Raw genomic sequence first — 26119 nt, forward strand, 5'->3', positions numbered from 1 at the left:
TATTGGACATTTCACCATCTTTGTGGTGTGGGTTTTTCATGGATTCTATTGTGTTTCTTTGTTTTGTGGCTGTCTGCAAGATGAATCTCAAGGTTGTATATGCATACAAACCTAGATAATAAAGGCACGTTGACTTTGAAAGAAGGCACACTAGCAGCTCTCCTTTGTTAGGAGTTTGAGATGTGATATGTCACGGAAGTCTTGCAAATTTCTACAGCTCTATAGTGGACAGCATTCTGACTGATTGCTTCACAGTCTGGTATGGAGGCTCCAAAACACAAGATTGCAAGAGGCTGCAGACAGTTGTAAACTCAGCTACCTCCATTGGGTGCCACAGTAGCATAGTGATTAGTTTGGAGTTTCAAAGTTCAGAGGTCAATACCCTTCCTGTGAGCATGTGGGTTTCCTCCAGGTGCTCCAGTTTCTTCCCGCTTTCCAAAGGTTAGTAAGTCATTGTAAATTGCCCTGTGATTAGGCTACGGTTAAATAAATGGGTTACTGGGTAATGTTGCATTTTGGGCCAGAAGGGCCTGTCCTGGACTATATCTGTAAACAACAAAAATGAAAAAAAAAATCACTGGTCCAACCCTCTCCTCCACATATTCAAGAGGGGGTGCCTCAAGAAAGCAGCTTCATCATTTGGGACCCTCACCATCTGGGACATGCCCTCTCCTCGTCAGTGAGGAAGACCATGAGCTTGAAAAGCCACACTCAATGATTCAGTAACAGAATCTTACCCTGGTTCATCAGGTTTCTGAATGATCCATGAACACTATGTCATTACTCTTCTTAGCAATATTATTTACAGTAATTTTATATCTCTGCACTGTATTGCTGCTCACAGCAAATTTAATGTCACACAAAACAATAATAATGTAACTCATTCTCATTTAAAATACTTAAAAGGGACATACCAAAAGATAGATTCGCCTCCACGACCACTTCCAGTTGGGTCACCGGTTTGTACAATGAAGCCTCTCTGTTACAAAACACACTAAATTAGATTAAATGATAAGGAAATCAAATATTCATGTTAAGGTAAATATTTCGGAGTCAATTTCTGATAAAAATTGAGCTGGAATATCAATTCATGCTTTTATGCTCAAAATTGAATTTTGAATTTCTATCAGTCTTGCCAAACTTTGTATTATCTTCAATTTCTTTGAGTTCAGTTCCTTTGCATATTTTGCTTTGTTCCAAGATGCAAAGGCAGTTGAACAGATATTGGTAGTGCTTACAATAAATGCATATGAACTCAGTACAAGTGAGGAAGGGTGAGGGAAAGGGGATTGTACAAAGCAGAGGGCTTTAAGTCAGTATTTGATAGAAGAAAAATTCATTTAGACCACAAAACCATAAGACATAGGAGCAAAATTAGGCCATTCAGCTTATCGAATCTGCTCTGCCATTCCATCATAATTATTCCCCTCAATCCCATTTCCTGCCTTCTCCCCCCCAACCTTTGATGCTCTAATCAAGAACCTATCATCCTCTGCTTTAAATATACCCAATAACTTTGCCTCCACAGCTGTCTGTGGCAATGAATTCCACAGATTCAGCACCATGTAGCTAAAGAAATTCCTCCTCATCTCTAAATGAACGTCCCTCTATTCTGAGGCTGTGTCCTCCAGACAAAGAACTCCCCCGCTATAGAAAACATCTGCTGTCATCTTTTTCTGGAGCCTAAGAGTAGCAGGCAGTGAATGGAGGAAATGGAGTGGCATGGCAGTGCAGCAGTTAACGCATCACTTTACAGCACCACCAATCACCGATCGGAGTTGAATTCCCACTGCTGTCTTTAAGGAGTTTGTACGTTCTCTCTGTGACCGTGTGGGGCTCCTCTAGGTGATCCAGTTTTCTCCACACATTCCAAAGATGTACAATTAGTGTTAGTAAGCTGTAGGCATGCTATATTAGCACTGGAAACATGACAAAACTTGCAGGCTGCCCAAAACAACCTCACTCATTTAATTTGATGCATACAATGCATTTCACTGTATGTTTTGATGTACATGGGATAAACAAAAGCTAATCTCTCTATCTTTTTAACTTGATGTGACCCAACTAGATTCATAGTGGATGGCTAAGCCAGATGTGTGCTAGTTACATTCAAGTACACACTTGATCGTGGGCATTGATCATGTGGAAAGCCAGAGGCTTTTCCCCAGGGCTGAAATGGCTAACACAAGGGGGCATGGTTTTAAGGTGCTTGGAAATAGGTACCAAGAGGATGTCAGGCATAAGTTTTTCACAGAGAGAGTGGTGGGTACGTAGAATCGGATACAAGAGGGTCTTTTAAGAGCCTCTTAGATAGGTACATGGAGCTTAGAAAAATAGAAAGCTATGCACTAGGGAAATCCTAAGCAGATTCCAGAGTAGGTTACATGGTGGGCACAACACTGTGGGCCAAAGGGCCTGTAATGTGCTGTAAATTTCTATGTTCTATGTTACACACAAAATGACTTGGTTTAAAACCAAGCATAAAAACAGTGAGAATCATTACCTGGGGAAGGAGGACCAAATTGACTCTAGAGTTATAAAGCAATCAACAGCTGTCATTCTTATGCTCCCACATTTTTCAAAATTTCAGCATCACCACAACTTCACCCTTGGGATGAGAATAACCACTGGGTGTACTGAATGCTGCATATTGTTTAAAAGGACCGATAATACTGCTTTAATGAACAGTGTTATTCACAAAAGCATCACTAATTTCACACTCATCATTGGAATCTGATGATGTACTGTCTGGACTCTACGCTCTTAAATGTTACACAGCATCTGTTACATAGGCAAACACGAGGAAATCTGCAGATGCTGGAAATTCAAGCAACACACACAAAAAATGCTGGTGAACGCAGCAGGCCAGGCAGCATCTATAGGAAGAGGTACAGTCTATGTTTTGGGCTGAGACCCTTCGTCAGGACTAACTGAAAGAAGAGATAGTAAGAGATTTGAAAGTGGGAGAGGAAGGGGGAGATCCAAAATGTTAGCAGAAGACAGGAGGGGGAGGGATGGAGCTAAGAGCTGGAAAGTTGATTGGCAAAAGGGATACAAGGCTGGTGAAGGGAGAGGATCATGGGATGGAAGGCCTAGGGAGAAAGAAAGGAGGAGGGGAGCCCAAAGGATGGACAGCAGACAAGGAGTTATAGTGAGAGGGACACAGGGAGAAAAAAAAGAGAAAAAAAAAACAGGAAAAAAATAATAATAAATAAATAAGGGATGGGATACAAAGGGGAGGAGGGGCATTAACGGAAGTTAGAGAAGTCGATGTTCATGCTATCAAGTTGGAGGCTGCCCAGACGGAATATATGGTGTTGTTCCTCCAACCTGAGTGCGGCTTCATCTTGACAGTAGAGGAGGCTGTGGATAGATATATCAGAATGGGAATGGGACGTGGAATTAAAATGTGTGGCCATTGGGAGATCCTGCTTTCTGTGGTGGACAGGGCGTAGGTGTTCAGGGAAACAGTCTCCCAGCCTGCATCCGGTCTCACCAATATATAGAAGGCCACACCGGGAGCACCGGACGCAGTTTATCACACCAGCCGACTCACAGGTGAAGTGTCGCCTCACCTGGAGGACTGTCTGGGGCCCTGAATGGTGGTGAGGGAGGAAGTGTAAGGGCAGGTGTAGGACTTATTCTGCTTACAAGGATAAGTGCTGGGAGGAAGATCAGTGGGAAGAGATGGGGGGACGAATGGACAAGGGAGTCGCATAGGGAGCGATCCCTGTGGAAAGTGGGGGGGGGGGGGGGAGGGAAAGATGTACTTAGTGGTGGGATCCCGTTGGAGGTGCCGGAAGTTACGGAGAATTATATGTTGGACCCGGAGGCTGGTGGGGTGGTAGGTGAGGACAAGGGGAACCCTATTCCTAGTGGGGTGGCAGGAGGATGGGGTGAGAGCAAATGTACGTGAAATGGGAGAGACGCATTTGCGAGCAGAGTTGATGGTGGAGGAAGGGAAGCCCCTTTCTTTAAAAAAGGAGGACACCTCCTTCATCCTGGAATGAAAAGCAGATGCGGCAGAGACGGGGGAATTGCGAGAAGGGGATGGCATTTTTGCAAGAGACAGGGTGGGAACAGGAATAGTCCAGGTAGCTGTGAGAGTCCGTAGGCTTATAGTAGACATCAGTAGATAAGCTGTTTCCAGAGATAGAGACAGAAAGATCAAGAAGGGGGAGGGAGGTGTCGGAAATGGACCAGGTAAACTTGAGGGCAGGGTGAAAGTTGGAGGCAAAGTTAACTAAGTCAACGAGCTCAGCATGCGTGCAGGAAGCAGCACCAATGCAGTCGTCGATGTAGCAAAGGAAAAGTGGGGGACAAATAGGCTTGGAACATGGATTGTTCCACAAAGCCAACAAAAAGGCAGGCATAGCTGGGACCCATACGAGTGCCCATGGCTACAGCTTTAGTTTGGAGGAAGTGGGAGGAGTCAAAGGAGAAATTATTAAGGGTAAGGACTAATTCTGCTAGATGGAGGAGAGTGGTGGTAGAGGGGAACTGGTTTAGTCTGGAATCCAAAAAGAAGTGGACAGCTTTGAGACCTTCCTGGTGGAGGACAGAGGTATATAGGGACTGGACATCCATGGTGAAAATAAAGCAGTGCGGGCCAGGGAACTTAAAATCACTGAAAAAATTCAGAGCCTGAGAAGTGTCACGAACATAGGTAGGAAGGGATTGAATGGGGGGCGAGGGGAGAAACAGGTCGAGGTATGCAGAAATGAGTTTGGTGGGGCAGGAGCAAGCAGAGACAATGGGTCTACCTGGACAAGCAGGTTTGTGGATCTTGGGTAGGAGGTAGAAACGGGAATTCCGGGGTGTGGGAACTATAAGGTTGGTAGTAGTGGATGGGAGAACCCCTGAGCTGATAAAGTTGGTGATGGTGTGGGGGACAATGGCCTGGTGCTTCTTAGTGGGGTCATGATCGAGGGGTAAATAAGAGGTATCCGCGAGTTGTCACTGTGCCTCGGCAAGGTAGAGGTCAGTACACCAGACTACAACAGCACCCCACTTATCGGCGGGATTTATAGTAAGGTTAGGATTAGTGTGGAGGGGGTGGAGAGCACAGCGTTCGGAAGGAGTGAGGTTGGAATTGGAACAAGGTGTGGTGAAGTCGAGACGGTTGATGTCCCGTCGGCAGTTAGCAATAAAGAGATCCAGAGCAGGCAGAAGACCAGAGCGGGGTGTCCATGAAGAGGAGGAGGGTTGAAGATGGGAGAAGGGGGTCATCGGTGGGGGTGGGAGAGTCCTTGCCAAACAAGTAGGCTCGAAAACAAAGCCAGCGGAAGACAAGTTCGGCATCATGACACACACAGAACTCGCTGAGGTGTGGGCGAATGGAGAAAAAGGTAACACTCACAACAAGCTGGAGGAACTCAGCAGGTCGGGCAGCATCAGTGGAAAAGATCGGTCAACGTTTCGGGCCGGAACCCTTCGTCAGGACTGTAGGGGGAGGGGGCAGAGGCCCTATAAAGAAGGTGGGGGAGGGTGGAAAGAAGAAGGCTGGTAGGTTCCAGGAGAAAAACCAGTAAGGGGAAAGATAAAGGGGTGGGGGAAAGGAGGCAGGGAGGTGATAGGCAGGAAAGGTGAAGAAAGAATAGGGGAAAACACAATGGGTAGTAGAAGGAGGCAGAACCAAGAGGGAGGAGGTAGGCAGCTGGGGGAGGGGGCAGAGTGACATAGGGATAGGGGAAGGGAATTACCGGAAGTTGGAGAATTCTATGTTCATATCAAGGGGCTGGAGACTACCTAGACGGTATATGAAGTGTTGCTCCTCCAACCTGAGTTTAGCCTCATCATGGCAGTACAGGAGGCCATGTATGAACATATCTGAATGGGAGTGGGAAGCAGAGTTGAAGTGGGTGGCTACTGGGAGATCCTGTCTGTCTTGGCGGACGGAGCCGAGGTGCGAAAAAGGTAAGGCCCTTACTGAGGACACAGCGCTCTGCCTCAGAGAGCTGAAGGTCAGAAGGGATGGTAAAGACCTGGCACGGATGAGAGCTGGGATCAGAGGGGGGAGGGAGGCTGGTAGTGTCAGTGGAGAGGGGAGGGTTGGGGTGAGAGGAAGAAGGAGCCTCTGAGGGCCCAGGAGTAGATGATGGGATGTGAGGGAGACAGGATTGCAGAGTGATGGTGGGGGATGGGGAGACAGGAGTCACAATAGCATTACGTGAACACCCGGCCTGGAGTTCAAGGCTGGAGTCGCAGATGGAGGCTGCGCAATTGCTTTGAAGGTGTCCATGGTCGTTGGAGCCCGCATTGATGGTGCTGGAGTCCGGGTTTTGAATATGCCCTGGGTTGCTGGAGCCGTTGAAATTGATGGCGGGGGCCGCAATCTGAAGTTCATGCCTGCTAGCGTCGGAGCCAGCAGGCTCTGGGGTCTGCAGATGTAAGATCTTGCGATCCTCGCCTAACATGACCAAGTCAAAGAAATGGCGATTGCACACATGGATCCAATGGAGGATGAAATAACAGGCAGGTCCATTACAAACGGCGAAGAAAGTGTCCTGGAGATGTGGAAGGGTCTGGGATAGGGACGCCAAGTACTTCCTCATGGCAGTAAGGGTCACCTTCAGAGCTTGACGGGAAAAGCGATGGGAGGCAGAGTCAATAAAATGTGAATACCTGGTATCCTCAGAAGGTTACATAGCCCTAAATCAAACAGTTTCCGAAATTATTTTTCCTTAGCTTTTTATATTTCTGGGAAAATACACAAGGTTTAGACAAACTGGAAACTTACCTGAACATTGTGGATGAGACAGTAGTTATAATACTTGATTTTACAAAGCTTCAGAAAATTCAAACAGGCTGTAAATAAAGAAAAAGAAATGTAAAATTCAACTGCATATTTCCTTTCTAACCAATTATTGATATGTAACCAGAATTTATTTTACTGTAACTGTCACTGTTCTTTTAGCCATGCTTGCTGGGTTATCAAGTTTTCCCGCTCCCTTCGAAATTTTATGAAGCACCTACTTAAATGGAAAATCCTCCAAAAAAATAGGATTTCCCACCATTGAGTACATCAACATGCAGCACTGTCCTTGGATAGCAACATCCATCATCAAGTACCCCCGTCACACAAGCCATGTTCTCTTCTCATTGCAGTCATCAGGAAGAAGGTACATAAGCCTCATGATCCACACCACCAGGTTCAGGAATGGTTATTACTCCTCAACAATCAATCTCTTGAACCAGTGAGGATAACTTCACTCGTCTCATCACTGAATTGCTCCCACAGCCTATGGACTCACTTTCAAGGACCCTTCATGTTCTCAATATTTATTGCGTATTTATTTATATTTTTTTCTTTTGTACTTGCACAGTTTGCCTTTTGTACACTGGTTGTTTGTCTGTCCTGTTGGATATGGTCTTTCAGATTTTATTATAATTCTTGGATTTCCTGTGACTGCCCACAAGAAAACAAATCTCAGGCTTGTGTGTGATAACATATGCGTACTTAAGTAATAAATTTGATTTGAACTTTGTAAGGACTCCGTTCCACTTAATCTCCTGGCTCATCTCCCAGTTTCCACATCCCATCTGTCTGATCAGATCTTCCATTATAATACTTTGATGCAGCTTTTCCCCCTCGGTGAAGGATTATGTTCTATTGAAGCTGACAGTGGCCTCAACCAAATCCATTTCTTTTCCTAACTTTCTGTCATTGGCCCTTGCTCTCTTCCACAGAGCCCAAAAATACTCCTGATTCATTTTCCACTCACCATTCAATAAATTGATAACTCTGGCAAATTGGCTTATTATTGTCATACATACCTAGGTGCAGTGTAACACTGTTTTGTATGCCATTCTTATGGATCATTTCATCACATCTGTACATCAAGGAAGTATAAGTGAGAAGCAATACAAAATGTTGAAAGAAAGTGCAGTGCTGGCAGACAATAAGGTACAAGGCCATAACAAGGTAGACTGTAAGGTCAATTGCTCATCTTATCATAAAAGACAACCATTCAGTATTCTTATAACAGCAGGTTAGAAGCTGTCCTTGAGCCCAATGGTATGTCCTCCACATTCATGGAGTCAAAGTACAGTACAGAAACAGGACTTTCGGCCCATCTAGTCCATGCTGAAACCATTTAAACTGCTTACTCCCATTGACCTGCACTGGTACCATAGCCCTCCATATCTCTACTATCCATGTACCTATCTAAAGTTCTTAAACGTTCAGGCAGATATATTTAAAATGTTGGTTTCTATGGGTGAGGTGCCAGAGGATTGGAGAGTGGCTCATGTTGTTCCGTTGTTTAAAAAAGGATCGAAAAGTAATCCAGGAAATTATAGGCTGGTAAATTTGATGGTGGGTAAGTTATTGGAGGGAGTACTAAGAGACAGAATCTACAAGCATTTGGATAGACAGGGACTTATTAGGGAGAGTCAACATGGCTTTGTGCGTGGTAGGTCATATTTGACCAATCTGTTGGAGTTTTTCGAGGAGGTTACCAGGAAAGTGGATGAAGGGAAGACAGTGGATGTTGTCTACATGGACTTCAGTAAGGCCTTTGACAAGGTCCCGCATGGGAGGTTAGTTAGGAAAATTCAGTCGCTAGGTATACATGGAGAGGTGGTAAATTGGATTAGACATTGGCTCAATGAAAGAAGCCAAAGAGTGGTAGTAGAGAATTGCTTCTCAGAGTGGAGGCCTGTGACTAGTGGTGTGCCACAGGGACCAGTGCTGGGTCCATTGTCATTTGTCATTTGCTGATGATACAAAGATTAGAGGTGTAGTGGACAGTGAGGAAGGTTTTCAGAGCCTGCAGAGGGACTTGGACCAGCTGGAAAAATGGGCTGAAAAATGGCAGATGGAGTTTAATACTGACAAGTGTGAGGTATTGCACTTCGGAAGGACAAACCAAGGTAGAACATACAGGGTAAATGGTAAGGCACTGAGGAGTGCAGTAGAACAGAGGGACCTGGGAATACAGATACAAAATTCCCTAAAAGTGGTGTCACAGGTAGACAGGGTCGTAAAGAGAGCTTTTGGTACATTGGCCTTTATTAATCAAAGTATTGAGTATAAGAGCTGGAATGTTATGATGAGGTTGTATAAGGCATTGGTGAAGCCGAATCTGGAGTATTGTGTTCAGTTTTGGTCACCAAATTACAGGAAGGATATTAATAAGGTTGAAAGAGTGCAGAGAAGGTTTACAAGGATGTTGCGGGACTTGAGGAACTCAGTTACAGAGAAAGGTTGAATAGGTTAGGACTTTATTCCCTGGAGCGTAGAAGAATGAGGGGAGATTTGATAAGAGGTATATAAAATTATGATGGGGATAGAGTGAATGCAAGCAGGCTTTTTCTACTGAGGCAAGGGAAGAAAAAAACCAGAGGACATGGGTTAAGGGTGAGGGGGGGAAAGGTTTAAAGGGAACATTAGGGGGGGGGCTTCTTCACACAGAGTGTGGTGGGAGTATGGAATGAGCTGCCAGACGAGGTAGTAAGTGCGGGTTCTTTTTTAACACTTAAGAATAAATTGGACAGATACATGGATGAGAGGTGTATGGAGGGATATGGTACGTGTGCAGGTCAGTGGGACTAGGCAGAACATAGTTCGGCACAGCCTAGAAGGCCTGTTTCTATGTTTTCTATGGTTCAAGTCCAATTTACATGCACCACTTGTTCTGGCAGCTCATTCCACACTCTCATGAGCCTCTATGTGAAGAACTTTCCCCTCGTGTTCCCTTTAAACTTCTCACCTTTCACCCTTAACCCATGACCTGAGGTTGCAGTCCCATCCAACGTCAGTGGAAAAACCTGCTTACATTTACCCTTATCTATACCCTTTATAATTTTGTATACCTCTATCAAATCTCCTCTTAATCTTCTCCATTCTAAAGAATACAGTCCCAACCTATTCAATCCTTCCTTATAACTCAAGTCTTCCAGACCCAGCAACATCCTTGTAACTTTTCTCTGCACTCTTTCAACCTTGTTTACATATTTTCTGCAGGTAGGTGACCAAAACTTCACAATACTCCAAATTAGGCCTCACCAACAAATTATGCAACTTCAACATAACATCCCGTCTCCTGTACTCAATACTTTGACTTATGAAGGCCAATGTGCTAAAAGCTTTATGACCCCATCTACCTTTCACACTTTTCAACAAATTATATATCCGTATTCCCAGATCACTTTGTTCTACCACACTCCTCAGTGCCCTACCATTCACTGTGTTTCTACTCTGGTTGGGTCTACCAAAGTGCAAAACCTCACACTTGTCTGCATTAAATTCCATCCCATTTTTCCAGCTGATGCAGATCCCTCTGCAAGCTATGACAGCCTTCCGCGCTGTCCACTACACCCCCAATCTTGGTGTCATCTGCAAATTTGCTGATCTAGTTAACCACAATAATCTGGTGATAATGATATAGATGACAAACAACAAAGGACTCACCTCTAATCATAGGCCTCCAGTTAGAGAGGCAACCCTCTACTCTTTGGCTTCTCCCACAAAGCCAATGTCTAATCCAATTACCACCTCATCCTGAATGCCGAGTGACTGAACCTTCTTGACTAGCCTCCCATGCAGGAAGTTGTCAAATGCCTTACTAAACTCCATGTAGACAACGTCCACTCCCTTGCCTTCATCTATTTTCCTGGTAACTTCCTCAAAAAACTCTAAATTTGGTTAGGTATGACCTACCAAACACGAAGCCACGCTGACTATCCTCAATCAGTCCATGTCTATCCAAATACTTCATACTTTATTGTCACCAAACAATTGATACTAGAGCATACAATCATCACAGTGATATTTGATTCTGCGCTTCACGCTCCCTGTAGTACAAATGGATACTACAAATATTACAAATTTAAATTATAAATCATAAATAGAAAATAGAGAAGGGAAAGTAAGGTAGTGCAAAAAAACCAAGAGGCAGGTCCGGATATTTGGAGAGTACGGCCCAGATCCGGGTCAGGAACACTTCAGCAGTCTTAGCACAGTTGGAAAGAAGCTGTTCCCAAATCTGGCCGTACGAGTCTTCAAGCTCCTGAGCCTTCTCCCGGAAGAAAGAGGGACGAGAAGTATGTTGGCTGGGTGGGTCATGTCCTTGATTATCCTGGCAGCACTGCTCCGACAGCGTGCAGTGTAAAGTGAGTCCAAGGACAGAAGATTGGTTTGTGTGATGTGCTGCGCTGCGTTGCGTTCACGATCTTCAGCAGCTTCTTCCGGTCTTGGACAGGACAACTTCCATACCAGGTTGTGACGCACCCTAGAAGAATGCCTTCTACAGTGCATCTATAAAAATTAGTGAGGGTTTTAGGGGACAGGCCAAATTTCTTTAACTTTCTCAGGAAGTGGGCCTTCTTGGCAGTGGACTCTGCTTGGTTGGACCAAGTCAGGTCATTTGTGATATTGACCCCGAGGAACTTAAAGCTTTTGACCTGTTCCACTTGCACACCACCAATGTAAATGGGGTCATGTGGCCCGCTACTCCTTCTGAAGTCAACAACCAATTCCTTCGTCTTGCTGATGTTGAGGTTGATGCTGAACTGAAGGTAGTCCTGACGAAGGGTCTCGGCCCGAAACGTCGACTGTACCTCTTCCTAGAGATGCTGCCTGGCCTGCTGCATTCACCAACAACTTTGATGTGTGATGCTTGAATTTCCAGCATCTGCAGAATTCCTCATGTTAACATCCTTGTAAATCTTCTCTGCACTTTCTCTATAGTATGAGCATCCTTCCTGTAGTGAGGTGACCAGAACTGAACACAATACTCCAAGTAGGATCTATCTAAAGTCTTATATAGCTTTATTACCTCACAGCTCTTGAATCAATCCCACGGTTGATGAAGCCCATCACACCATTTGCCTTCTTAACAACACTGTCAACCTGCGCAGCAGCTCTGAGTGACCTGTGGACATGAACCAAAAGATCTCGCTGATCCTCCAAGCTGCTAAGAGTCTTACCATTAACATTATATTCTGTCTTCAAATTTGACCTACCGAAATGAAGCACCTCACGTTTCTGGTTTGAACTCCATCTGCCCGTTCTCAGCCCAGTTCTGCATCCTATCAATGTCCTGCTGTAACCTCTGACAACTCTCCAGACTACCCACAACACCTCCAACTTTCGTGTCATCAGCAAACTTACTAACCCACCCTTCTACTTCCTCATCCAGGTCATTTACAAAAATCAGAAAGAGGAGGAGTCCCAGAACAGATCCCTGCGAACACCACTGGCTGCCATCCTCCTCGCAGAACATGAACCATCTACAACCACCCTTTGCCTTCTGTGGGCAAGCCAATTCTGGATCCACAAAGTAAGGACTCCTTGCATCCCATGCCTCATTACTTTCTGAATAAGCCTTGCATGGGGAACCTTATCGAATGCCATACTGAAAGCCATATACACTACATTCACTGCGCTACCTTCAATGTGTTTTGTTACCTCCTCAAAGAATTCAATTAGGCTCGTAAAGCATGACCTGCCATGCTGACCATCCCTAATCAGATTATGTCTCTTCAAATACTCATAAGTCCTGCCTCTCAGGATCTTCTCCAACAACTTGCCCACTCGGGAGGCTGTATCGGAGGGGCTGGTCGGAGGCTCGAAGTTTTTGGACGGACTCAGTCTGCTGTGGTCGGGTGCTTCCAATGCATCAGCAGTGATGTGTGTTGCTTGAATTTCCAGCATCTGCAGAATTCCTGTTGTTAGCATGAATGGCAACGATGTTTCACGACCAGATGAACACAATACCTTCTATGCCCGCTTTAAAGGGGAGAATATAACCACAGCTGTGAAGATCCCTGCTGCACCTGATGACACCGTGATCTCTGTCTCAGAAGCCGATGTTAGTCTGCTTTTAGAGAGTGAACCCTCGCAAGGCAGAAGGTCCCGATGGAGTACCTGGTAAGCCTCAGAAAACCTGTGCCAACCAACTGGCGGGAGTATTTAAGGACATTTTCAATCTCTCACTATAAGGGGCAGATGGTCCCATTTGCTTCGAAAAGGCAACAATTATACCAGTGCCTAAGGAGAATAATGTGGGCTGCCTTAATGACTATCGCCCGGTAGCACTCACATCAACAGTGATGAAATGCTTTGAGAGGTTGGTCATGACTAGACTGAACTCTTGCCTCAGCAAGGACTTGGACCCATTGCAATTTGCCTAACACCACAATAGGTCAATGGCAGATGCAATCTCAATGGCTTTCCACGCATCTTCAGACCACCTGGACAACACAAACACCTACATCAGGATGTTGTTCATCGACTATAGCTCAGCATTTAATACCATCATTCCCACAATCCTGATTGAGAAGTTGCAGAACCAGGGCTCTGTACTCCCTCTGCGATTGGATCCTCGACTTCCTAACCAGAAGACCACAATCTGTGTGGATTGATGATAACGTCTCCTCCTCGCTGACAATCAACACTGGTGCACCTCAGGGGTGTGTGCTTAGCCCAGTGCTCTACTCTCTCTATACCCATGACTGTGTGGCTAGGCATAGCTCAAATACCATCTATAAATTTGCTGACGATACAACCATTGTTGGTAGAATCTCAGGTGGTGACGAGAGGGCGTACAGGAGTGAGATATGTCAACTAGTGGAGTGGTGCCGTAGCAACAACCTAGCACTCAATGTTAGTAAGACGAAAGAGCTGATTGTGGACTTCAGGAAGGGTAAGACGAAGGAACACATACCAATCCTCATAGAGGGATCAGAAGTGGAGAGAGTGAGCAGCTTCAAGTTCCAGGGTGTCAAGATTTCTGAGGATCTAACCTGGTCCCAATATATTGATGCAGTTATAAAGGCAGCAGGACAGCAACTATACTTCATTAGGAGTTTGAAGAGATTTGGCATGTCAACAAGAACACTTTAAAACTTCTATAGATGTACCGTGGAGAGCATTCTGACAGACTGCATCACTGTCTACTATGGGAGTGTTATTGCACAGGACCAAAAGAAGCTGCAGAGTGTTGTAAATTTAGTCAGATCCATCTTGGGTACTACTCTACAAAGTACCTAGGCCACCTTCAAGGATCTGTGTCTCAGAAAGGCAATGCCCATTATTAAGGACCTCCAGCACCCAGGGCATGCCCCTTTCTCACTGTTACCATCAGGTAGGAAGTACAGAAGCCTGAAGGCATATATTCAGAAATTCAGTAACAGCTTCTTCCCCTCTGCCATCTGATTCCTAAATGGACACTGAACCCTTAAACACTACTTCACTTTTTAAAATATATTTTTTTCTGTTTTTGCACAATTTTTAATCTATTCAATATAGGTACAGTATAATTGATTTATTCATTTGTTTTTCTCTTCTATGTTATGTATGGCATTGAACTGCTGCTGCTAAGTTAACAAATTTCATGAGACACATCTGTGATAATAAACCTGATTCTGAACAGACCTTTAGGTCAACTATGGCTTCCTTTGTGCTAGTTACCCACATTTGGCCCATGACTCTCCAAGCCCCTGCCCTACCTATCCAAGTCCCTCTTAAAATTTGCAATTGTACCCACCTCCACCACTTCATCTGGCAGCTCATTTCAGATACTCACTACCTTCAATGTAAATAAATCACATCTCAGGTCTCTTTAAAATATCTCCTCTATTTGTGCCCTCTAGTTTTGGACTCCCCAGTCATTCAGGATAGACTACGACCATCCCTCATGATTTTATAAACTTCTGTGAAGCGATCATTCTCTTGCGATCCAGGGAATAAAGATCCAGCAACATGGCCAACCTCCCCCAAGAACTCAGGCCCTCCAGTCCAGCAGTATTCTTGTATATGCCTTATGCACCTTCTCCAACTTGACAAATGTCTTCCTATAACAGGGGAGCAGAACTGTACACAATACTCCAAATGCAACCTCACCTACAACTCGTATATAACCGCACTGTTATGTCCCTCTTCCTAATCTCAATGCACGGACAGATGAAGGCCAGCATGCTAAACGTCTTTTCAAATAAAATGCCACAAATGCCAGAAATCTGAAATAAATATTAAGTGCTATAAGTACCTTGTATAGATTAGGCAAGTCAAAGACTTGTTTCAGATGGACATCAGAATTCAGTGACCTTAATTATTTCAATCCTCAGAATGCTGCCTGACCTGCTGAATATTAATTTTCAAATTTGTAGAACATACTGAATTTCTGTCTTCAATAACCTGATCAACATTTACCTCCTCAAGTAAAAGTTCCACGTAAAATTTATTATCAGAGTACATGCATGTCACCATATACAACACTGAGATTCTTTTTCCTGCGGGCATACTTGGCAAGTCTATAGAACAGTAACTGTAAACAGATCAATGAACAACCAACTGTGCAAATGCAAATATAAATAAATAGCAATAAGTAACCAATGATTGTCTGGTCTTATTATTCACAATATCTCATTATTTGTAAATAGATTGATGTTATGTCGCTTTGTTACAACAGTAGCCACACTTTAACTATTTCGCTGGCTGGTCCCTTCTGCATTGCCCAGGGTTCACGCAGAATCGCAAAAGAAATGCAAACTATTCCTTAATAGACATCTGAGAAAAATTCCGCTACTTCGCATCTTTGCGATTAGAATCTTTGTAAATATACTTAATCGCCTACGATATTGAAAAGGACTTGCAGCTCCTTCTATCGATTGTACTAACCCCGAGGCCGCTCCTCCGTGTACAAATCAACCACAAGATCACCGAGCGTCGTTTCTAGTAGCACTGCCATTTTGTCGTCAGCCCGATGCAAAATGGCCGCCAGGTGCATTATGTCACGTGACATCACCTGACCTCGAATGAGAATGCGCGGGCCTCGGGGACGTGTTTCTTGTGCGCGCCTAGGGGCGCGCTCCCGTTGAGTGTTTGACTGCGGGGAGTAAGAAACTTTCTGCTGACCAGGGGAAGCCATAGCGAGATAAAAACCGTTGACGGGTGTCCTGAATTCTCCAGCGTCGTGATAGGTACTCAAGCTATTATGTGGGACCTAGTTCGGGTCCTTTTGCTTCACTGTTTCGCTACGAACAAGCGATATTGCTTGTTTGCCTCCCCCCGGTTTAGGCCTGGACAAAGTCACCCAACTGCCATTGGCGACTTTGCGAAACTACGCTGTGTTTCATTACAACTCTCTGCTGCATTTCATTAGAGGGCTAAGCGGAATCTCGTCAAATAACCTGTCTCGCTGCATATTAATGTATTCTGTAGTGACATTTTTTTAAATTCATAGAACACGGTGGTTGAAGTTCAATTTAACCAAAAAATGTATCAGAAATCTGATATAAAAACAGAAAATACTGGGAATACACGTCCGCATAGCATTTCTTAAATTTCAAAAATAAATTTTCATCGTAAAATGTTTAAAAAAAGTGAATGTAGTGTCATTCAGAGTTACATTCTTCGTGTATAGACTCCGCAAGGGTCTTTGCATTGGTAGTGTTACAACATTTAAAATACAAGGCACGATGGGACTCGTGGCTTCCTTGTTCTATAAGAACGTGAAATGTTGAAGAGGCTTTTAAGTAGGGCTTAGCCCTTCACTCTGTAGTGGCAGCAGAACCTTAGACTGCAGAGCTACCCCACAAAGCTTTGGTACTGGCTTCATCGGACTTCAGCACATCCCTTAACTTGTACCCCGCTGCTTGGAATGTGCCAGCTGACAGAATCACGTCGTGAAATGTGTTAACTTTCCGGCAGCAGTACAATGCAATACGTGATAATATAGGGGGAAAAAACTGACTTACCGTAAATATGTAATAACTAAAGTAAATTAGTGCAAAAACAAATTTTAAAAAGTAGTGAGTTCAATGTCCATTCAGAAATCAGATGACAGGGGAAGAAGCTGTTCCTGAATTGTTTAGTGTGTGCCTTCAGGCTTCTGTACCTCCGTCCTGATGGTAACAATGAGAAGAGGGCATGTCTTGTGTGCTGGGGGTCCTTAATGATGGACATGGTCTTTTTGAGACACCACTCTTTGAAGACGTTTTGATACTATGGTGGCTAGTACCCATGATGGAGCTGACTAATTTTGCAACTCTCTGCAGCTTACTTCGATCCTGTGCAGTAGATGGTGATGCAGCCAGTTAGAATGCTCCCCATGGTACAAATGTAGAAAATTGTGAGTGTTTTAGGAGACATACAAACCTCTTCAAACTCCTGAAATATATAGTGGCTGTCTTACCTTCTTTATAGTTACATCAATATGTTGGGACCAGATTAGGTCTTCAGAGGCACTAACACCTAGGAACTAGAAATTGCTCTCACTCTCCACATCTATGAGAAGTTCATGTTTCCTCACCTTACCCTTCCCTAAGTCCACAGTCAGCACTTTGGTCTTACTAACGTTGAGTGCAAGGTTATTGCTGCAATGCCACACAACTAGCTGGTATATCTCGCTCCTGTACACCCTTTCATCACCATCAGCAATGGTTATATCATCAGCATATTTATAGATGGTATTTGAGCTATGCCTAGCCATACAGTCATGGGTGTAGAGAGAGTAGACTAGTGGGCAAAGCACACATCCCTGAGTTGCACCAGTGTTGAATGTCAGCAAGGTGGAGATGCTATTTCCGATCCACACAGATTGTGGTACTCTGGTTAGGAAGTTGGAAGATCCAGTTGCAGAGGGAGGCACAGAGGCTGAGGTTCTATAGCTTTTCAATTAGATCTGACTGTAGAAATGATGGTGTTAGACACTAAGCTATAGTCAATAAACAGTACCCTGACGTAGGTATTTGTATTGTCCAGGTGATCCAAGGCCATGTGGAGAGCCAATAAGATCACGTCCACCATAGAAAGAAACACCATGCGCATAAATTTAGGGACCAGTGCCTCATCTTCTGCGTGGGTATTTATTTATTGGGATGCAGTGCTTAGGAGGCCCTTCCGGCTCTTGGAGCCTCGTCGCCCAGCAACTCCCGATTAAACCCTAGCCTAATCACTGGACAATTTACAATACAGTAACCAATTAGCCTACCAACCAGTACATCCCTGGACTGTGATAGGAAACTGGAGCACCTGAAGGAAACCCACGCAGTCACAGAGGATGTACAAACAAACTCCTTACAGGCAGCGGCAGGAATTGAACCTATGAATTGTTGGTACTGTAAAGCATTGTGCTAACTGCAATCTTGTGAGGTTCACAAGATTTAATAATGCAATTAACAAATTTCAGGTGACCACATTTTTTTTATCAATAAATCTTTGTTTCAACTTGTTTTCTTTTTTGTCTCCACCTGCCGGGTTTTAACATTACTGTAACTTTACCAAGGTGGGTCTGCAGCCCATCACAGATGTTCCCTCTGTTATCACACTTGCAGCTTTCTATTCTATTTATTTGCTATTCTCAACCTCAGCAATATTGATGTAAGCAGGAGCATGTGTACTGTGCCTCATCTTTTCCTTCTCTCTTCCCTCCCCCCACCTTCCTGAAGTCAATAACCAACTCTTGTTTAGTTGACTGAAGTCATTGACCAGCTGTTTTGTTTTTCTTGATTTTGAGATGATAGGCTCTTTTCAGAACATGGATTTTCAAAGCCCAGCATGACCTTCAGACAGTAAAACACCGTTAATCCAGCATGTACAGGGCTTTGATGGTGCTAGACTAGCAAATCTTCAAGACTTGGATCTTATTCCATATTAATACTTCAAAATACTTCTAAGTTACTTGTTTAATGTTACAAAGTGGAATAGTAAATTTTCTGGTCTATGTACTAAATATAAAGGAAGCACAGGAATCAAAACCCTAGTAAATTTCAAAGAGTCATGGGAAATAACAAGGGCATCTTAAGAGAACTGTGGCTCCAGTACGTGAAAGAGAGTTTGGAAACAGGAGCTACCAGCACATGAAAGGGGGAGCAGGAACTGGGGTCTCAGACTGTGACAGGGAGAGTGGAAACTGGAGACCCTGCTGAGTGAAATGGAGTGTGGGAATTGGGACCCCAGTGTGTGAAATGGAGCATGGAAGCTAGGATCTTGGTGTGGGAAAGGGAGTGCAAGAAACTGCACTTGATGACTCTGACGTTGAACTATCGGGATTTCTGTATAATTGGGTTGCTGTCCAGCAAAGTTTTCCTGTACATATTTTAAGGATTATAGCAAGAATTAAGTGCTTGATGCCTTTTGGTAGGCAACTTTCAGGAGTCTAATTAGTCTCTGCTTGTAAAATTCTCCCAACAAATTATTTGACCTCCTTCAATCTGATTCTTCCCTTTTGAATTAGTTGAAGCCTTTCAGGTTGGTTCTGTACATACACATTCAGCTAATGTGTTTAATTGTGCCTGCGCAGCAGAACATTATGGTCCCATTTGTTTCTAAATTTTGTACTACTTTCTTTAAACCAGTTTATCCTGAATTGCCCACTGGATTTTTTTAAACAATTTACCAATTTAAATGGGTAAAAAATATATTTAATCATGTTAATGAAGGAAACATTGGAAAGAAACCAGAGAAAAAATACAATTATAATATTTCATGTACAAGGGGAAAATAATTAGAATAAAACAACAGTAGAAAATTAAAAAGGAAACAATTGTTAAAGGATAACTTGTATAATATGAGATGTCAAAATGAGATTTCAAAACTTTGCTACATTTCACTTAAGTAAATTTGAAAATTGCTGGGTTATAAAGCTCCACAAGTAGTGTTGAGAAACCAAGAGCATCAAAAGGAGATTGCTTGGGAATTCTAATAGTTGTAGTTTACCGGTCTAGTTCAAGATTTAAGATTATTTATTGTCATTCTTCAGTACACACAAAGGAGAACAAAGTGATTACTCCATATTTGATGCAGCATAAAAAATAAGCATGAAGAACACAATAAAAAGTACAATAAATATAAAAGCAATTCTACAAAACACGATGTAGAAGTAACAGTTCAATACATAGACTGATTGTATGTATGTAAAGTGATGTTTGGTGATGTATGTGTAGTGGTGGGGTGGGTTAATGGGTGGAGGTGCTGGTCACCCTGACAGCTTGGGGAAGTAACTATTTTTGAGCTTAGTGGTCCTGGCATGGATGATCTTGGAGTGTGATGTTGATTAAGATCAGATCCAAAAAAAATAGACGACTGGAAAAAATAATCTTCTTACTGGATTTAAAGCCTAGTGAAGGTTTTGCAAGGGAAAATATTCAATATGCTTGTCTATATTCTGTATTTTCAAAAGTTGCGCTTCCTGCTGGTTTAAAAGTTTGTTATATATCTTTTAGACTGCAATGAAAATGAGTCTTCTTGAAATCAGTGAAAACGTGAAGTTGGGCAGAGAATTTGCCTTATTGGGGAATTATGATTCTTCATTGGTCTACTATCAAGGTGTGATTGAACAGATTCAGAAATATTTATCCTCTGTCAGAGATCCTACATACAAACAGAAATGGAATCAGGTAAAAACTTTTTTCATGGCTTTATCACTGTTGGATTGCTAGTACACTATAGTATATGTAACTAACAGTTCAAATTGTTTCCATGTATTGCATGTATCCCATTTGGAAGCTATTATCATTTTACAGGAGTAATGTATGACCTGTTGCATGACAGATGAATGTTTAAGATTGCTTAGAAAGTTTAATATTATTAGGGAGCTAAGAGAGAGAGGCGTAGTTTGCAATAAACGTTAATGAGAGATCTAAAGGCTTGAGTTTATTTCTGCTGTATTCTACAGGAATGTCATGGATCATTAGTCTTCTATAGATATGACAAGCACTAATTAGTAATGACAATTGCCAGGGCACGTCTGTAAATAAAGCCTGTCATTGATCAGATAACAGTTGTGTGTTGCTTAATGCAGACAAAGGCAACTTAACGTAATTGGTTCTTCAAACTAACCACAACTGAAGTTGTAATGAAACTTCATTAGGTGTGTATGGATTTCAAGTTACATATATAGTAAACAGTGACTGTAATATTCCCATGAAGCATTCTAGGATATTTGACCAAATGTACAAGGAATATTACAAGCCACATTGAGACAGAGGAAGCCAATTCTCTTGCCTTCTCCCTGTACCTTTGACAGCCTTACTAACGGAGAATCTATCAACCTCTGTTTTAAATATACTCAATGACTTGGTCTCCACAGCCATGTGTGGCAATGAATTTCATAGATTAGCTAAAAATCAGGAAAATAAAACTTCACATTTATTGCAACTGGAACAAAAATTCCAAAACAGAATCAAAATACTGGAATCATTCAGCAGGTGTAGCAGCATCAGTGGATGCTTCAGGTTAAAGAACCTTCATCAGAACTATAAAGTGTATTTTAAGTTGCAGAGAGGGGAAGAATGGCGAGAACATAGGAATGTCTGTGATTAGATACAGACTAAAGTCAAGATAACAATTAGGGACACAAAATGAACAAATTGAAGAATTGATAGAAAAACAGAACGAAGGTTCTGAAATTGTTAACTCAATTACTTGGTCTGTTACATTTAGTAGGATTGTCTTCAAAATGCAGTTGTCCTCATGTTTGTAATCTATATACCACTACAACTCTCATGCTCTGTCTGTCTGTTTGTGACCTCCAATTAGCGCAAATGGTGCATTACAGCAGCACTTTTTTTTTGGCTAAACCGAATTAAAATGCGCTAACTTACAGAATGCAGGCGAAGTTCAGGGTTATATATTTGTGTAAAATTGCTCATTTGCAAAAATCAACAGGCTCTCTTTTAACCCGAGAGCCGGTCCACCATCATGGAAATCAGGATGTGACAGCCCGACGCATGCGCATAGCCAGCCTCAGTAGGGACACCTACCAGATCAAAAGGGCAGGGCAGCTCTATTTCAAGGGGTCACATTCTGCTAATCACCATCAGCATGTGCAGGATTGGTACAGATATATCTGCCACCCATCAATAACAGATAATTAAATCTTATTGTAGCCACATAGTTCGAGACACCCATAAAACCCTTTGCTGCAGTCAGAGGACGGTGGTGACTATATCACATCCATTTAGGTGAGCGCCAGCCACATCATCAAGAATAATCAGCATCCTTTGGTGTTACTGCTTCGTATCTTCTATCCAGCATTAGGGTAAAAAAAAAGTCAGCCTAATTATGCTGCGTGGAGAGGGAAGGGGGACATTATGGTCAAGAGATGACACCAAACGTCGTCGAGAAGCGGCAAGGAGTGGGCGAGAACAAGAATCGGATGAGGCCAGGGCCGCACAACTCTAGGATCAAAGAGTCAGGACAAAAAAAGATGAGAGAAGAAGAGACAGAGGAGGAGAGGCATGCACGTCTCCAGGATCAGAGACAAACAACAAACAGCAGAAGAGATGAAGAGACGGGAGGTGAAAGGGTTGCACGTCTCCAGAATGACAACAAGAGGCACAAGGGTGGCAGATAAAGCAGAAATTATGCCATCAAAAGTGTCCTTCATTAAACGAGGAGGAGCTATATTTGCTTTGCTACATGTCGTTCTTCTTTAATAAACTGAGGTTTTCTACTTCAGTTTCCAAGGCAAAGTGATACCAATAGCATTCAGGAAAATTTAATGTTCATTCTGGTCACATCAGACTGCACTACCCTTCTGTCAAAGGGTGGCCCAACGGGTCACCCCGCTGTCTAGTGTTATACAATTTTTGTTACAGCATGGAAGTTAACATAAGAAATAGAAGCAGGAGTTGGCCATTTGGCCTCTGCTCCATTATTCCATAAAATTATAGATAATTTTTTTTTACCACAGCTCACCTTTCTTGCATTAACACCATATTTCTTAAATCCCTTATATCTAAAAGTTAATGGCGATGAGGAAGGTAAAGTGATGTTGTGTATTCTGGTTCCATCAACATAAATTCTGTATCTCTACCTCCTTTTGTATGTGTAAAATCTTGACTTTGCCCTGTGTTTTGTCACAGGCCTCAGGATGTTCCTAACCATTTAATATTCGGTGATTGAACATTCAAATTACAACATCGTATCAAGTGTTTTGCAATTGATAAATATGATGATTCGCCTGTAGGTTTTTAATGTCAATTCAAGCTCCATAACTGCCACCTTTTTATTTTTTCGTAGATATGGCAAGAGATAAGTGAAGAATGTCAGCATGTCAAAGAGATTGTGGCAACATTGGATGGATTTAAACATAACAGTTCTCCTTTGCAAGCTATGCGGCATGAAGGGCCAGCAAATGATTTGGAAGTCTGGTCATTGCCTGTGCCAGTAGAGCGCAAGTAAGTAACTTTACCTTAGATTTTTCTGAACAAGAGTTTTCATCCTGAAACTTCGACTGTTTCTCTTTCCACAGATGCTGCTTAACTTGCTGACTCTTTACAGTATTTTCTGGGTTTTTTACTTTAGATTCCCAGCATCTGCATTTTTTGGGCTGAAATCTACAGAAGAAATATTTTAAGGCCTGCAAACTATGCAATGAAATAATAATTGTTTGCTTTAAAGTAAAGTAGTACCAGATTTGGGAACAGGGAAGGAAAGAAACTAAGATCCAGTTTTTGTGTGTGGATAAGTGAAGTTAAGACTTTAGGTAAAAAAAAATCCTAGAATAAATGTCAGCTAGCCTGCTGGTGGTATAGTGGCAGCTGCACCGAACTTTGAGGCAAGTGGCTCTGGATTCGAATCCGGCTGGCACCTCAAGCTAGCAACTCAGCCTTGTTATATAAAAAAACAGGCAAATGCTAAAGAAACAGCAAGGTTGCCACCCAATGCACCACAAGGTATGGAAAGAAACAACAAACAACGTTAGCTGGACATTATATATTAAGAATGTTGGTCAGAACTTCCCTAAGTACCTACCAGGGATGGCAACTTCGAACTTTATTTACAATTAAAAATCAGTGTTGAGTGAAAAGTACCTTCTGAAGGTTATAGCTCTGGCCAGTCACTTGTAAATGAAAGGCTTCCAGGAATGAACTCTGCTGCTAGATTACATAACAACCAGACACAATACCTGGTAACAAGATTCAGCAAATAATATCCCATCAGCATATTCCACTAGAATGTACAACTTCTGGTGGAAGTTTATAATCTTCCTCTTTTTCCTCAAGAGTGACTTGCTTCTGGTCTAGTTTTGTGATTCTGGAGTGGCCAGTGTCAAAAGCGGTACTAGAAGAGACAAATCTGACTGATACCTGTCACCCTGCTATCAGTCATTGGGAAAATCACCTCCAAAGTCCTCTTTCACTGCTACTTCAGGAATCAGTGTGGATTGTATCCTTGGTGCACATTGAAGAGCACATACAGGCACACATGTGATCTTCACTGCACACTGACTCCATTTCAAATGCATGTAGCAACACCAATGACTGCACTTGGACTTTTTTCAACTTTATTAAAGCCTTTGACTTCATCAGGCAGAGGAGACAGTGGAGCAATTTCAAATTAATCTCCACCTTGCATTTGCATTATGATGGCATGCAAGCTAGGATCGTAGTTAATGGGTCTGCCGTAGGCTTGATCTTAGCAAAACTATCTCACAAAACTGTGCATTGCATAACTTTTCAACATTTAAGGAGCGCAAAAGTATTTAGAATATAGAACAGTACAGCTCAAGAACGGGCCCTTTGGCTCACAATGTTGTGTCAAACCAATTAAGTTAGTAAGCAAGTGGTTAACTAAATTAATCGCTTCTGCCTACACAATGTCCATTTCCTTCCATATTCCTGTCATGCATACGTTTATCTAAACATTTCTTAAAAGTCTGTAATGTTTCCACCTCTAACATCACCACTGGCAGCACATTCCAGGCACCCACCACTCTGTATTTAAAAAAAAAAACACTTGCCCTCACATCTCCTTTGAAATTACCCCCTCTCACCTTAAATGCATGCCCTCTAGTATTAGAAATTTCAACCCTTGGAAAAAGATATTGTCTGTCTACTGTATCTGTGCCTCTCATAATCTTACAAACTTCTACCAAGTCTCCCCTCAGTCTCTGCTGCTCCAGAGTAAACGACCCCAGGTTTGTCCAACCTCTTGTTATAGCACATGCTCTCTAATCCAGGCACCATTCTGGTAAATCTCTTCTGCACCCTTTACAAAGCCTCAACATCTTTCGTATAATGGTGCAACCAGAACTGTATGCAGTACTCCAGATGTAGCCTAACTAGAGTTTTATAAAGCTGCGACATAACTTCCTAACTTTGGAACTCACTGCCTTAACTAATAAAGGCAAACATGCCATACAGTACTGTGCAAAAATCATATATATATATATATATATATATATATATATATATATATATATATATATATATATATAGCTAAGGTGTCTAAGACTTCTGCATAGTACTGTAATAGTAATTTTATGTATTGCACTGTACTACTGCCGCAAAGAAAAACAAACTTTGTGATATATGTGACTGATAAACCTAATTCTGAAATGGGTCTCTGTTGTGGACGGAGCGTAGGAAGGGGGCAGGGAGAGGGGAATCATCTTTGAGAGAAGCACCAGAGAGGCATTCTGTAATCAAATCAAATCAAGTTTAATTGTCATAGAACATAGAATAGTACAGGCCCTTTGGCCCACAATGTTGTGCCGACACTCAAACCCTGCCTCCCATATAAGCCCCCACCTTAGATTCCTCCATATACCTGTCTAGTAGTCTCTTAAACTTCACTAGTGTATCTGCCTCCACCACTGACTCAGGCAGTGCATTCCACGCACCAACCACTCTCTGAGTAAAAAACCTTCCTCTAATATCCCCCTTGAACTTCCCATCCCTTACCTTAAAGCCATGTCCTCTTGTATTGAGCAGTGGTGCCCTTGGGAAGAGGCGCTGGCTATCCACTCTACCTATTCCTCTTATTATCTTGTACACCTCTATCATGTCTCCTCTCATCCTCCTCTCCAAAGAGTAAAGCCCTAGCTCCCTTAATCTCTGATTCCATACTTTCTAAACCAGGCAGCATCCTGGTAAATGTCCTCTGTACCCTTTCCAATGCTTCCACATCCTTCCTATAGTGAGGTGACCAGAACTGGACACAGTACTCCAAGTGTGGCCTAACCAGAGTTTTATAGAGCTGCATCATTACATCGCGACTCTTAAACTCTATCCCTCGACTTATGAAAGCTAACACCCCATAAGCTTTCTTAACTACCCTATCCACCTGTGAGGGAACTTTCAGGGATCTGTGGACATGTACCCCGAGATCCCTCTGCTCTTCCACGCTACCAAGTATCCTGCCATTTACTTTGTACTCTGCCTT

The 26119-nt window shown here is 42.8% G+C and overlaps 2 protein-coding genes across 3 annotated transcripts in view; one reads left to right on the forward strand and one right to left on the reverse strand.

Moving 5' to 3' along the window:
• Positions 1 to 15720, reverse strand: part of ppil4 (peptidylprolyl isomerase (cyclophilin)-like 4) — a 70676-nt gene extending 54956 nt beyond the window's left edge. Inside the window, exons 1-4 of one of the 2 annotated variants that reach the window (XM_072250762.1) lie at positions 15626 to 15700; positions 7777 to 7832; positions 6740 to 6807; positions 915 to 979 (exon numbers count right to left, since the gene is read on the reverse strand). In XM_072250762.1, coding sequence (XP_072106863.1) covers positions 915 to 979; positions 6740 to 6807; positions 7777 to 7822 — 179 coding nt within the window. In that variant the 5' untranslated portion in view covers positions 7823 to 7832; positions 15626 to 15700. Of the gene's footprint in view, positions 1 to 914; positions 980 to 6739; positions 6808 to 7776; positions 7833 to 15625 lie in introns of both variants that reach the window. The other variant, XM_072250761.1, reaches the window with a different exon arrangement.
• Positions 15721 to 15801: 81 nt separating this feature from the next.
• The window catches only part of LOC140193610 (katanin p60 ATPase-containing subunit A1-like), a 37325-nt gene continuing 27007 nt past the window's right edge, over positions 15802 to 26119 (forward strand). Inside the window, exons 1-3 of the mRNA XM_072250771.1 lie at positions 15802 to 15927; positions 20173 to 20346; positions 22973 to 23130. Of these exons, the coding sequence (XP_072106872.1) occupies positions 20179 to 20346; positions 22973 to 23130 (326 nt within the window). The 5' untranslated portion in view covers positions 15802 to 15927; positions 20173 to 20178. The remainder of the gene's footprint in view (positions 15928 to 20172; positions 20347 to 22972; positions 23131 to 26119) is intronic.

Source organism: Mobula birostris, chromosome 2, assembly GCF_030028105.1.
Source record: "Mobula birostris isolate sMobBir1 chromosome 2, sMobBir1.hap1, whole genome shotgun sequence".
Lineage (NCBI taxonomy): Eukaryota > Metazoa > Chordata > Chondrichthyes > Myliobatiformes > Myliobatidae > Mobula > Mobula birostris.